Source organism: Pollachius pollachius (assembly GCF_949987615.1).
Source record: "Pollachius pollachius genome assembly, chromosome: 13".
NCBI classification, from domain to species: Eukaryota; Metazoa; Chordata; class Actinopteri; order Gadiformes; family Gadidae; genus Pollachius; species Pollachius pollachius.
The window spans coordinates 13,804,284-13,819,719 of NC_136946.1; the positions used below are offsets into that span (position 1 = coordinate 13,804,284).

Genomic DNA, 15,436 nt, shown 5'->3' on the forward strand with positions numbered 1-15,436 from the left:
AAACCAGCCACACACACATACACACACACACACACACACACACACAGACATACACACTGACAAACACACACACACACACACACACACACACACACAGAGAGAGACATACACACTGACAAACACACACACACACACAGACATACACACTGACAAACACACACACACACACACACACACACGAACACATACAGACGCAGAAGATTGCAAATACACAAACACACTAATGAGTGAGCTTTATGGTGTAGTATATTTTATCGTTAATGGCTTATGCAAGAGCTATAACCAAGGTATACACACACAAGCACACACACACGCGCACATACAAACACAACCATACACACACACACACACACACACACACACACCTGGATGTGATATGTACGAGATACATTACATTATAATAGACAGCAGGCGGCAGCAAAGCACATAATGTCGGCATACATAAGACGTTCTGCTGTAGCGCTTATAGCAGCATTCAACCATTTCATACGGTTAGCAATGAGGGCTATACTATATAAGAACACACGGTTGAATTAACAAGGTTTCTATACCTAGGCCTATATTAAATTACCCTATGCCCATAGCATTCAGCAGACAAATGTAGGGTTCATAGGGTTCAATTCATTGAGAATTAACCTAAAACAGGATACAAGATATAACAGGATATATGGCCATTTCAAGTAAAAAAAAACATAGAATCAACCATTTCAAGTTATTTCGGGGATATTAAAGCATCCCATCTAAATAACTTCCATCGTGGAATCTACTGAGCCTAATCAGTCTCGACCGCCATTCTAACATCTGGATACCATCTGGATGTCCTCAAGGTATACTGAAACTTACTGCGTGGCACTAAATGAAGCCAGCACCATCACCCCATTCTCAATTGGGAAAGAAGCTAAAAAGGCCCAGCGTAAAAAGCCAAAGATATCTTTAATATGTAGAACCACTTTAATAACCAAATAATCTTCGAAGACTGTGGACCCAAATACTGTAGGCCTATCTCTTTTTACACACAAATTGGAAGCACACCATTATAGATTAAATGCGAAGCGTTGGTCGGGGGTCCCTTAATGTTACTTATTATAAGAAACAAAAAAAAAAAACAATTGTACAGTTGAGCGTCTTCTATGCAACTGATCATGTGACTATGATATAATAGCCTACATCTCGAATGACTCATGTAGGTATAGGCTAATAAGCATAACATAAATGTGTATGAAAAATCAGTGCTACCGCTTACGACCTAACAATAACAGGTAATTCGTAATGTGACGTAGGCTCACATCATCCTCCCCTCTTATGCTCCAGCCATCCCCCACCCCCACTGTCCCGCCTGCCTCCCCAGCTGCGTTCTCCGCTGCCCCGTCTGGCCGCCGGTGTCTGCTCCGCCGTTCCCTGCTCTGCCCCGCTCTCCCACACCCCGGACCCCGAAGCCCGTCTCCTCCTCGCACCGCCCCAGCTCCCGCAGCCCCGGTGAATGCACGAAACGCCAACATGACCGGCATCGCCGCTGCTTCTTTCTTCTCCAATTCCTGCAGGTTCGGGGGTTGCGGTCTCCAGTTCGAGTCTCTGGCCGAGCTCATCGTCCATATCGAGGACAATCACATCGGTGAGTCAAGGAGAGGGGAGGAGGGGGCGGGGGAAGCTAACGAGCTAACTGGTATGTGCTAGCACTGTTGCTAATACAGGGATCCTCGCCTTGCGATCCGCTATCCTTGCTTTCCCTACTCCGAGCCCGAGACTCGTACATAATCGCCGTTTTTTCAAAACCACGACATAACCATGGCGTATTTTGGAGCATAGCTGTTATGTGTAAACGTTACAAAGGGATTGGTGTAGTTTGTAAATGTTATCGACAACAAGTCAACGAGGGCCGCATAGGTTTGACCATAGGTAGAAACTAGCATCCCCGGCAGGCAGCGGTGCTGGAGTGCTAACATCAGAGACCGGCCAGTGTTTACGTTTAGGCCCGTGCGGTGGCAACGTAACAGTCTCTCGCGCTGTGCTCTGTGTGTATTGAGGCTCTATGCAAATCTATATTGTTTAACATCTCAATGGCTTATTTCAAAGGTGTCACTTTATGTTGGTCACGATGATATTTAATGCATTTGAAGGCTGTTGTAATGGAAATGTGTTGCAGTGTATACTGCAGTCTTGCTATTTTTTACCTGCATGAGGTCTTTTCGGATAAAAAAAAAACAATCTTTGTTGCAGAGCTCAACTTGTTGCATGTAGTTGTGGGTTCTGGGCTTTATTTGCATTGTCCAAACATCTGGTGATACAGTATCATTGCGCAAGTCCCATTTTCCACAGTACGACATATCCAATTTCGGTTAATAAAATAAAACACATTAATGAACAGTCGATATCCTGGGTATAGTATTTACTTGTGTCTCTGCAGTTGCTGTTATATTAGTTATTATAATGAAATATATGAAAATATTGCATTATTTGTTTAGGAAAGACATGGAGCCTTTTATATGTAGATGTTTTCGGCACCTGAACGTTATTATTTTTAACTATTCGATTGTTTGTGTAGGATAGTGATTAGTACTAATTAGGAATGGCCTTTGGCTTTATGTTTGTGTGAGCTTGCGCGCGGTTGTGTCTGTGTCAAAAAGGGGTGGGGTCATTTGGCTGGGTATGTCAGGAATGAGTAACGGGGATAGATCGTCTACCAGGCTTGTCTCCATGGCAACTGGTTGTCACCGTAGGGGTTGGGGGCAGTTTATTGGCCGATGTTTAGCACACCTAATGCCATGCAGGCAAAGAGCACTCCTTCCCAAGGCAGCCCTCTCTATTGCTGTGATAACGACACATAACTGAATCGTTATAGCTTATATATTCATAGATTGTGGTGTGGGTCTGTGAGAGCAAGAACGAGAGAGAGAGGAAGAGATTGATGGATGGAGGGAGAGATGGAGAAAGAGAGTACAACCATTGGGTTTGTGTGTTTGCCTTTGTGTTTGTGTTTGTGCGTGTCTCTATATAGAAGTCTATGATACTGTATATACATACATACATACATACATACATACATACATACATACATACATACATACATACATGATGGGCTAACCAAATTTCCTCTTTTGGGATTAATAAAGCATTCATACTGCATTATATCCCTGTTTATTTTTAACCATGCCAGCGAATCACAATGGGATGCGATCTGATTAGGTTTCATATCATCCTTCATGTGTCGCACAACATTAATGTCGCGTGACACATTGATGTGTTCAACGCAGGGAAGGGCATGTAGAATCTTGCCACCGCATATGCTGTTCCCATCTGGCTCTTGGTTTGACATTTGACCCCCCACGGCAGTCAGTTGAGCAGAACAGGGGTCGCCAGTCGGATCAGAGGGGTTAATTAGCTCCCCATGCCACACCCCCTGCTCTCTCTACACTGGGTCCAGCTCTCTCCTGCATTATCCGGTTTACTGTGATCCGTCTGATCAATATATAGTCTTTAGAGATGGGCCTCCTCGCAAATCTAGACCAGCAGCTTGGTGTCTGAGGTGGACCCACACGGGCTGCGCTGATTATGGTGTGTACGTCAGTGGGTTTTTTGTTTTGGGTGACTGTTTTGGTTGTCATGCTTCTTGTGTTGATAGCTGGGCTTATATTCAGCACCGATTGATGCATTTAATCTGTGGAGTATCGATTGCTTGTGAAGTGCTGATTGTTTTAGCAAAAAAAGGGGTAGGCCTATTAGAAATACTGTACTTGCCTTTCATAAACACACTCACACCGGTTAAGCTTTGATACAATGAAGATAGTTAGGGTCTTCTATCAAAGTTCTCACGTGTTTATTTCCCTTAGAGAAGGACATTAGCTGTAATACACAAATCTTATTCAATGTAAAATGTTTGAGAAGAATCGTATCGTATACTAAATGCCGTCACGGACAATAGCGCCCTCTGGTGGAGACCAATATCCAACATGTCCTATCCTGGCTCACGAATATACCTCGTTATTTACTGACAACGGAGCCAAAGTAAATAAAAAATGCGGTTTTAAAAAAAAACACCACCAAAATGTTATTTTATTTTTTAGTTATGTTAAACTACTTTTATATTATTCTGTAGTGAAAGGCCCATATGTCATAATGATGTCATCCTTTTCTCTTCCCGTGCGTTCCCGAGTGTTGTTTATTATTTTCTCTTTTGTTCTCTTATATCCCCCACTGTGCCCCAGCACATGCACACACCTGCCTCTTACTTCACTAACACCGGGTGGGGGGCAGGAGTCAGGAAGGAGGGAAAGATTAAGTGTAGATAGCGATTAAAAACCAAGCTTACATTGAAGATTACATTGTCGGTATCATCCATTTATCACAGGCATGTTTAGTCCTTAATATTTGGGATTTAGAACACACCTTGTTGAGCTGCATATCGCTGAGATCTTTCCTCTTAGTACTGATATAACAAACTAGTAACCTTGGCTTTCGAATTGGGATACTTTTTTTGGGATACTTGGGTTGCGCAGCACTTTTTTTTTTAAATCTCCCGTTTCTTTTCGTGGACGCTTGGTCTCCCTTGTAAGTGTCTGGAGATTAACATGGGCGCTGTAAGCAGAGCTCAAGCCTCAGTGCGATTGGCTGGAGGGAAGGCGGAATGTCCTCGGTGCCGGGGTGGAAAGCGGAGCTGTGTTACCCCTTGGTGGTGATCGTCAGCCCGAGATAAGGCCCTCAGAGACCGCACACCTCCTCACTGGCCTCTCTGTTCGGCACCGAAAGAGAGGGCTGTGTTTATATGCTGGGCCTGCAGCAGCATGCGCCCCCATACCGCTACTCGCCGTTCCCAGCGCCTCCAGGCCCCAGTTGGCAATGGAGGTGTGTTTAAAACCACACCGCTCGAACACCCTCGCTGAAGAGTAGTCAGCTTTTCCTTTCCTTATTTTTTTCCATTTGCGTTATTGTTAAACAAACGTTATAGGTCTCATATTCACATTTCTTCAGGTTAAATTTTCAGTTCAGTGTTTTGTAATTTGCCTAATGATTCCGAATGTGTTCGGAATCATTGTGTTGGAAAGAGAGTAGAAAGAGTGGACATGATCATTAACGTGTGTGTGTGTGTGTGTGTGTGTGTGTAACTTCACACGTGTGTTTACATCCGATCCAAATTAGTGCATTGGTATTTCTAAACATAACACAAACAGGTATGAGTCCCCCACAACATGTAATTAGCAGAAGAGCTCTGGTTCCCTTCTTCCACCAGTCCTCAAGTGGTCCCCACCCAGCTTCCTCCACCCTCGTCTTCCTCTCTCCCTGCATCCGGTGGACGGCTGTGGGGGAAAAGGCACGCAAACACCTTCCCTGCCTTAATTAGCATCTTGCAAAACAAGCCCTGCATTCTTAGTCTGCCTTCTTGTGCACAGTGGCACACCTTTTAATTACCGACACACAACCCTGTACAGCGGCCAGTACTTATGACATGCGTGCGTTGTGCGTTGTGCCTAGATATGTCCGGCAGGGGGCACCGTTGCACTGTTGTTGAGTTGCGAAGCTCAGTGGAAGGAAGAGGAATGGCTGCTGATTTGCTGTTGGCAGTTAACGACAGGAACACTAATTAAAGGGATATTTATAGACCCATGAAACAGGAAATGTCTCTTAACTGGCAGATGCAGTGGCTGTGCTGTGTTTGCTTCAACGCAACCCTACAGATGTCCAGCTTCACAGATGTAACTGTGTTACGTAAATACAATGTCACACCCATGTCCGAACATTGATTTTGGACATGGGTGTGTGGTTTAATACATTTACTGAAAACCCTGTATTTGTGTAGACCCTGTAACATTCGTTTGTGTTTGCATGTGCATACATGTATGTGTTTTGAATACATGCAGCAGCCGAATCCACATTGCATGTGGTTCCTGCCGGCCTGTTTCCGGGTGAGCGAATGCCATTAACATCATTCACTTCCTCTCCCTTGCTCATTCTGCACCTGGCTTTCTTTGTTTCAGAACCCCCTCCTCTTTCCACACACTTACCTCACCTTAAACCCACTGTGAGATTGCCTTGCAAATTATTTACCCCGGTCCATTTGCTTTGTAGTCCATCTTGGGGATTATCTCCAAGCTTTAATAGCTTGACTCTTGGTCTTTTAGCTCTGTAGGTCGGCTGTGATTTCCCAGGTAATCACAATTTATGCTTGTGGTTTGCTTTCTTTTATTAACGCATTCTCTATTGTGTAAAGTAAACAAACATTCATCCAATGTTGGTAGTTCTGATGAAATCTACTTTTAATGTTTCTACTATTCATATAAAAATTTGTTCACAAACCAGTGGCTTGGTTTAGCTAGCCACGGTTTTGCAGCTTTTGCAAGGTTCTGGTCTGCGCGTGTGTGCGTGGCATGCGTCTGGTGTCTGCATCTTAGCAGCAGGTAAGAAGATTAAAGCGCAGCTGGAAAAGCCCACTGAAGACCACCTTTGTGGACCACCTTAGGTGTGTGTGTGTGTGTCTGTGTGTGTTTGACTTTGTATGTGTGTGTCTGTCTTTTTGTGTGAGTGTGCGTGTGTGTGTCTTTGTATGTCTTTGTTTCGAGCAGTGGGTAAGGACATTACAATGAGGAGTCATAGTAATAAGTAGGCTGATGTTATTAAAATGATTGCATTAAATGATGAATGTGGTATGAAGGTTTATTTAAATGTATGTATGCGTGTATCTCTGTGTGCGTATGTGTGTGTTTTTTAGGTAGTTTGTTGTTTGCTGGTCTCCCAGTCCCCGGTTTTCTCCAACACTGTGGGAAGTCTGCATTCTTGCTTAATTATGAGGTGTGAAAGTCTGAAAACTAAAGGGCTGAGATACACACACACACACACACACACACACACACACACACAGTCACACACACACACACAGAGACTCAAAGGCATACACGCACACGGGCGCACACGCACACACACATTCACAGGCACACGCATGCGCGGGCGTGCACACATACGCACACACAGAGAGACACACACACTCACAGGCACACAGACTCACATACACACTCACTCACAGGCACGCACACACAAAGACACACACACACATTTTCAACATTAGTTGCACAGTGAGGATCCAGTTCTTAGCTGGCTTGGTTTTTTAATACATCTGTTAGCCATTATGTAGACGGCCGTAATTAGACACACACACACACACACACAGGCACACACACACAGGCACATAGGCAAGGACATCGGTCCACCCTTCGTTTTGGTTAGTTGGGGCTCTTCTTGTTTTGAGCACTTGATGGCGCTAGTGGCTCACATTTGAGCCACCAACAGTCTTAAATCACACACACACACACACACACACACACACAAACACACACACACACACACACACACACACACACACACACACACACACACACACACACACACACACACACACACACACACACACACACACTGTGCATGCCCAGTCCAAGTGTTCTCCAGGTTGGGGGGCCTTTTTGAAGTTAACACCACTTCCCTCGGGCCATGGAAGTCAGCCAATCTAGGGCTTGCACCCCTACGAACTCAACTGGAAAACGTGTGTGTGTGTGTGTGAGAGAGAGAGAGACACACTGTGTCGATGTGTGTTTGTCTGTACATCCGTCACTGCCCCTCCAGCTCCTACCCGCTAAACCAGTCCCTGTCCGTTGTAGCGTAATGATAAGTATTCAACCACCGCACAACTTAGTGGAACAGGCTGATGCCAGTTAATTACGCCGGCTCCCTGGGACACTGCTTGCGAAAGTCCCCGGAGATGTCGTCGGTCAGGTTGGGTGAGGATGACTCAAAGGCAAACGTATATATATATGGGGCCCCACAGAGAGATTAGTGTGGGAACCCAGATCCATGTATCTCTTCCATCTCTCTCTCTGACGATCTCACAGCCTTGCTCGCTGTCTCTCAGGCCTGCGGGCTGCTGCAGCTGTGCGGCACGACTCCACACTGGGGCTCAGTCACGTCACATGTCTCACTGTGTCTTCAGAGCGGTGATTTATCTCTCTCTCTTTCTCTGTCTCTCTCTCTCTGTGCCTCTTTCTCTCTCTCACTCTCTCGCTCTACAGACACAGATCCACGGGTCCTGGAGAAACAGGAGCAGCAGCAGCCAACGTACCTGGCCCTGAGCTACATCAACAGGTATGGACACACACATGCATGCATGTACACATGCACACACACACAACCTCACACACACTTGCACACTAGGAGGCACATCCCCACAAAATAACTTTCTTTCCAAGGCAAACGTATCTCAAACGCAGATTGCAGATAAATCCAATCAGCTTTAATCAATATGGGGTAGCATAGCCATGCCAGTACAACTGTGTGTGTGTGTGTGTGTGTGTGTGTGTGTGTATGTGCACTTGCGGCGATGTACGAAGGGAATGACTGATGGGTTCCCATTGACGCAGCAGTGACTCAGATGCAGGCCAACTCTAGGAAAACCACATAATACAGCCTTCATCATCATCATCCTCCCACGACCCCCTCTGAGCTCCGCCGCCATCGCAGCGAGGGCATGCCTGTGGGTGAATGCCCACTGAGCGTGCACGTACACACAATCGTGCATGTGTCCAGACGAGGCCGGCGTCTAAGGACATCTCGCGTCTTAGTCAGGCGAGAGAGAGAGAGACTTCCGATGATGTTGGTGTGCAACATCATCGACCATAAAAGGGGGTCAATACCCTGTGGCTTCGTCCATAGAATATGAGAGAATCGTTCACACTGCACGTTGCACAACAAACATGTTGATCTGTTTTTAAACACAGAGGTTACTGTATTGAGATGCTGAGTGTGGCAGAACCAATAATAAGAATTGATCGCGGTGGGACTATGCACAAATTCTTGCGGCCAGGAAGTAGAAAACCCAACATGACCGCTCATGGATGTTTTAATTGGGAATGGCGACAAACTCGGGCTTGGGCCGGCCATAACCTTCAAGAGGGCTTTTTCCTTTATTACAACCGCTCGTAGTAAACGTGCTCAAGTGGTTGGCGATTGTAAATGTCATTCTTGCTTCCCGCTGCGGGGTTCTGATTGCTCGCTATGATGCTGCATCGTTTCAGGCCGGTTCTCTTAATGACATGCCCCCCCCCCCCCCCCCCCCACACACACACACCTCACTCCCCTACCCCCCCACCCTATGATGCCCTCGCCACACCGGAGGGAATTCTGAATTTAAATCGGACGTTTTTGTTTTTTCTCCAGGGGAATGGCTAGAGGGAATAGTTTTGTGGGTAGCTTTGCCCACCATGGTCACAGGCCTGTAACCATGTGTGATATCATGTTAGGTATGGGTGTCTTCATGTAGAACTTATGGGCAATCTGCAGAAGCATTTTAAATAAACACTTTTTAGTTTAAGTACAATTTCAACGCCTGCCCTACCTGAATTGACCGCCTGACTACGGTACCCTATGACATTTGGTGAAGCCACTTCAGCCCCCATTGCCACACACACACACACACACACACACACACACACACACACACACACACACACACACACACACACACACCATTGTCGCTGTCCCTTGTTACCTTTTCCTATCTCCTTCGAGGAGATGCTTTTAATCTCACTGTACTGTGTATGGTGACAATAAAAGGCATTCACCCATTTTATTTGTACGATTATAGCACAACATTATAGTAGAGCATTATAATGTTAACGCGTCCATGCTGTGACCTCTTCATTTGAACCCAAGATCTTGTGATGAACCCCTGTGATGACACCCGCCCTCCTGTCCGTCCTCCTGTCCGTCCTCCTGTCCGCCCTCCTGTCCGTCCTCCTGTCCGTCCTCCTGTCCGCCCTCCTGTCCGTCCTCCTGTCCGTCCTCCTGTCCGCCCTCCTGTCCTTAGGTTCATGACGGACGCAGCGCGGCGGGAGCAGGAGACCCTGAAGAAGAAGGCCACGCCCAAGCTGTCCCTGTCCATCGCCGGAGGGGGCGTGTCCAGGAACAGCACGGCCACGCCCCCGCGCCACACCAGCGGCAACCTCACGCCCCCCGTCACCCCGCCCATCACGCCCTCCTCCTCCTTCCGAAGCAGCACGCCCACAGGTAAGACAGGTGTGTGTGTGCGCTTGCGTTTGTTTTCCTCTGTGCATGTTTATTTTAATGTCCTCATATAATGTGTGCGTTGCCGGCTTGTGAGTTTCTATTCCTAGGGAGCGTCGCAAAACACACAAACGCGCAACATGTTCGCACAGTGAGCGTATGTGATGTGTAAACACACCACGGATAATGGAGTAGTGCCTTCTGTGCAATTCAAGTGTTTCCCTGTTGAGCAAATGAAGAGGCATGCAAAGGAATGTCGGCAATCTCACACCTAGTGATCTCTGCACGTTGGATTACAAAGCAGCCTGCGCTCAAAGTGTTTCGAATAGGTTGTTAAACTTCAAAGTGGGAACTGCCAAATTATGTTTGCCAGGTAAGACTTTTTTTCTTCTTCTGATGAACACGCGAGAAACTATTCTTTCCCTAGATGGAAAGTCTGTCTGTGTGTCTATCTCTCTGTCTGCCTGTCTATCTGAGTGTGTGGGGGTGTGTATGTCATCCCATTTCTGTATATCTTTGTCTTTCCATCTCTCTGTGTTTCTGTCTGTCTCCCTCTTGCTCTATCTCTCTCTGAGCCACTCTCTCTCTGTATCTTGAGTGTCTGTCTGTCTGTCTGTCTGTCTGTCTGTCTGTCTGTCTGTCTGTCTGTCTGTCTGTCTGTCTGTGTCTCTTTCTCTGTTTCCTCTCTCTGTCTCGCTCTCTGTCTCGCTGTCTCTCTGTCTGTCTGGCTGTCTGTCTGTCTGTCTGTCTGTCTGGCTCCTGTCTGTCTGTCTGTCTGTCTGTCTGTCTGTCTGTCTGTCTGTCTGTCTGTCTGTCTGTCTGTCTCTGCCGTACACTGAGCGGGGGGCCCCTGCAGCAAGTGAGGGCCTCTCAACACTCCGCTAATTACACAGCAGCTGTCATGCTGTGTGCTACCATGGGGCCGTGCACGCCACAGCCTGAAAGCAGATGTCCAATTCTAGCCCCAAATGGTTCCAAGCATGGTGTTAGGTCTGGGGGGAAAATACAGCGACGCACACACACACACACACACACACACACGCTCAACTAACACACACAGAGCTCTTTCAACATGTGCCAGGGTGCCATCTATTTCCTCATGCTGAGCTGCAGCATTTCCTGTGAGAGGGTGTGTGTGCGCGTGCGAGCATACACACACACATGTACAGCCCTACCACCCTGTGTGTGCCTTTTACGTCTTCTGCAAAGTGTGTGTAAATGCAAAAGCCTTTTTCTTCATCTTTTTTTTTGGTTGCATTTCAAAGCACAATTTCCAGGGTAGTGAGCGAGGATCACTCCCATTTAATGATCTCCTTCTAAGTGGCAACTCCTGCCATTCCACACATGCACGCACGCGCACGCACACAGACACACACGCACGCACACGCGCTCACTCACACGCACACAAACGCTCACCCACACACACGCATTCGTACGCCCGCGCTCACACTCAGACACATACTCTCACACACACACTCAGACTCTCGCTCGCACATACACAAGCACAAGCTCACAGACACACACACATGTACGTATAGAGAGAGACACACACACACACACACACACACACACCCTCACACACACTCGTTGGCTTTCCGATCCTATCCGATTTCAAAGTCTCACTGCTAAACTCCCATTTGCCTCCGCTTCTCTCCACCCCCGACCCCGCCCTTCCCCCATCCACCTCCCCCGTGGCAGGCAGCGAGTACGACGAGGAGGAGGTGGACTATGAGGAGTCGGACAGCGACGAGTCGTGGACCACGGAGAGCGCCATCAGCTCCGAGTCCATCCTCAGCTCCATGTGCATGAACGGCGGCGAGGAGAAGCCCTTCGCCTGCTCCGTGCCCGGCTGCAAGAAGAGATACAAGGTACGCCGCCGCCCGGGGGACACAGGTCTGGGTGGGGGTATGGTGTATGGGGGTGTGTGTGTGTGTGTGTGTGTGTGTGTGTTGGGTGGGAGACTGTATGTGTGACGTATGTGCACATCTGCTTGGTGGGGGGCTGTGTGTGTGTTTGGTTCTTTTTGTATTCATATTTTGCACTCGTTGTGTCTCGTTTCTTCAGTATCTGATGGAACTGGGCGTAAACTCACTTTAATTTAGTACTTTCCTCTTCATCTGAAAAATGAAACAAACGATTCTCTGCGATTGTTCCTAAACCGTCCCTACGTTCACACACAGAATGTGAACGGTATCAAGTACCACGCCAAGAACGGCCACCGGACCCAGGTCCGCGTGCGCAAGCCCTTCAAGTGTCGCTGCGGGAAGAGCTACAAGACGTCCCAGGGCCTGAGGCACCACACCATCAACTTCCACCCGCCCGTCTCCACCGAGATCCTGCGCAAGATCCAGGGCTAAGGCACCCCACAGCCCCTCCACCCTACCCACCCCCAACCCCTCGACCTCCCTTCCCTCCCCTCACCCCGCCGAGATCGGAGCACTTGTGCCAATCGACCCCACCGACCAACCTGCTCAATGTAGCCCCCCTCCCTTCCCCCCACCCCCCCGAAACAATAGACTTAAGGATCATGCTTGAGTGCGTTGTTCTAAGTGCATGCTTTAAGTTTTTCTTTGGTCGTAGAGGGAAAAGAGGGCGTCCCAATATGTTCTTATTCTTTCGTCCGTCGAGTTGTATAACGTCTCAAAATAATGTTTTGTATTCTATCCATGGTATATTGTATTTTTGACAAATTATCTTTATCTTTGTAGTTCAGTATTGTACATTTGCACATTCATATATGCTGTTGCATTGTTTTGTTACGTGTTGTTTTTACTTGCATACGGTGCTATCTGTAAAAAAAAAAAAACAAGAGAAAGAAAAGACAAAAAACAAATGGAGTGAAAGAGATTCATGAAAAAAGTTTGTTAAGGAGTCATGGAAACAGGAAGTAAAAATTAGCCCCGCCCCCTTCGTCCCTGCTCGTCTTCTGCCATGTTCAAGTTGGCTCACTCGGGCACTATTCAGGGCATCACCATTTGCTGTACACAACTTGAGTGTACAAATCTGGTTCCCTATATGGTGCATTTAATAACCCCAATGCACCGTAAAGGAAATCTACAACAGGTTCTTCACTGTTCTCCTAATAGGGTACTATAAAGTGGTCACTATTTAGTATCACATAAAAGGGAACAGCGTAAGTATATAGGGTTCGATAGGTATTACGCAATAAGGGCGACAAGGTGAGCCAATTCGAACACAGATATGAGTACGATGACGTTACTTCAGATGCTGGTCCAGTCCCAGGACTCTGCACACTACCCAGTGTTTGTGACACATCCGCGTCCAGTCCATCCTCGGAGTCCGCCTCCCCAGCTGTTCCCTGGGCAACAGCGTCTCGGCGGGAAAGGGGCGGCGGAGTTCAAAAGTGGCTGGAGCCCACCCGAGTTCCGAGCAGTTTACCTAATAGATATATCGAGATATAAACGACAAATATGTATGTGTATATAAAAAAAAGATATATGTATCCATGAACATATGCAACAAATAGTTAACTTTATTTTCAAGCTTTATTTTATATATATTTTCCAATGCGTTTAGGATTATTTCTTTTTTTTCTGATTTCTCTGTGGTCATTGTGCGTTATCAAACTAAGTGTTCTTTTCATTCCTTGGTTCACAGAGACGCTCTAGCGCGGTGACGTCCCAGGTGCTGGGGTGTCTCTGGGTCAGAAGACCAAAAGTGTCACAAACTGTGTGTAGCCTTTGCTAGCCCTAGAAGCTAGCCTTTAGATCCTAGAGGCCAGTGGTTCCCAACCTCATTTGGCCCGGGACCCAATTACTGGCGCTGAAAAACATCTGCCGGTAATATCAATGTCCCCGTGGACTCACAGCCACAAGTGGCTTTAAGTCATTAGGCTGTCAGTTCGTTTATACCGGACGTCTATGGGACCTTTATAAAAAAAAACAAAAAAAAACGTTTTGTTTGCTACAACGGATCATCAGTGGCTTGTGCCAGCGATCCCATGCGACCGCCATATGCATATCCCGGGGAGCCAGGGGTTGGGAACCACGACTCTAGCAGCTGAAGTCAGTTAAAGCTTGTCTAGTGAAGTGTCGTCAGCCGCACTGAAGCATAACTTCGATGTATTGACGGCCAGAATAGGTCCAAACACATTTCCTCCCCCACCTCCCACCATCGCCACCTCCCCACTCCATTCCACCTCCAGCCCATTTAGTTTTTCGCTCTGGCTTCTTTTTTGTTTTGTTTTTTTCACTTTCAAACCTTTTGAGCGTTGCCTGACAATAATTCCTGACATGCGAGAGGCAGGATATGCCCAGGTAAATGCTGTACACAATCCCTGTTGCCAAGAGTGTTTGATTTGTTGTTTTTTCCCATGGTCCATTGCCAACAGCTCTCGACTGCCAAACTCTCAACACAACCATGTGCCTAAGGGGTTGTGGGAAGGGAAGGGAGGGGGGGACAGGGGGCAAAGGGGAGGGAGGCATGATGGGGGAGGGGGGGTCGGGTCTCCGACTGGAGATCAGAAAAATAAACAACTGTTTTTTTCTCGTGCAAGTCATGGCACCTAACCCAAATGTACAGATGTATGGGTGTACATTGATGGAATGTTTTCATGCATGTTTTTTCTATGTTCTGCGTATAGGTGGGCGGGGTACCAAGTGCAGATTTTGTCTTTTTCAAGAGATTACCAGCTACATCAGCAGCGACAACTTTCTGAGTGTATTGTAGATCATGCCTTTCTAATACAGTCGTGGATGTGTGTGTGTGTGTGTGTGCGTGTGCGCATGCGTGAGCGTGTCACTTTGTAGCCAAGTGTTACCTGCAGTATCCAGTGTCAAGGCCTATAGTGCTATTCCTGTGTTTTCAGTTCTGTTCAGTAGTCTGATGTGCCCCCCCCCCCCCCCACACCCTTTTTGTTGGCGTGTCTGGCTGTCAATTATATGAAGCATGAGACCCCCACCCCTTTACCTCCCACTCATGATGTCATCTCTTCCCCACCTCCCTCACTCCCAGGGAGGTTTCCTTGGTGATGCTCGTGTACCCTCAGCAGGTGTTACAGTGGCGGGCTTCACATCCCCTCCCTCCCCTCGGCTCTTCGCTCCTCCTCCACTGCTTTGTTTCCATGGCGACGCGAGTAAGTGGCGGGGGAAACGAAATAGTGCCGCTTGGCTTTGTACGTATTGCGAAGAATTTACAAGCACAACGATGAAGACGAATCCCAATCCTATCGGTTTGTTTTAAAGGGGGGTCTTTTTAAAGGGGTCTTGGAGCTTTGCCAACAGCAGACAAGATAGAGAGCTGCAGAGTCACGGCATCGCATGCACAGGGATGGCCTTTTCTGCCTCCCCTACCCAAACACTCCCTCTGTCCCGATCTCTCTCACCCTCTCTCTCTCTCTCTCGGCATTCCTGCCTCTTAAACAGTAGTTTTTTTTCTT

The 15,436-nt window shown here is 47.4% G+C and overlaps 1 protein-coding gene across 1 annotated transcript; it reads left to right on the top strand.

Moving 5' to 3' along the window:
* The first annotated feature begins 1,390 nt into the window (after window positions 1-1,390).
* LOC307084455 (juxtaposed with another zinc finger protein 1) lies at window positions 1,391-14,419 on the top strand. The gene is made up of 5 exons (XM_079748847.1): window positions 1,391-1,612; window positions 8,049-8,121; window positions 9,842-10,041; window positions 11,737-11,906; window positions 12,219-14,419. The coding sequence occupies exons 1-5, from the start codon at window positions 1,498-1,500 to the stop codon at window positions 12,393-12,395; spliced, it is 735 nt and encodes a 244-aa protein (XP_079604973.1). The 5' UTR covers window positions 1,391-1,497; the 3' UTR covers window positions 12,396-14,419.
* Window positions 14,420-15,436: the final 1,017 nt, after the last annotated feature.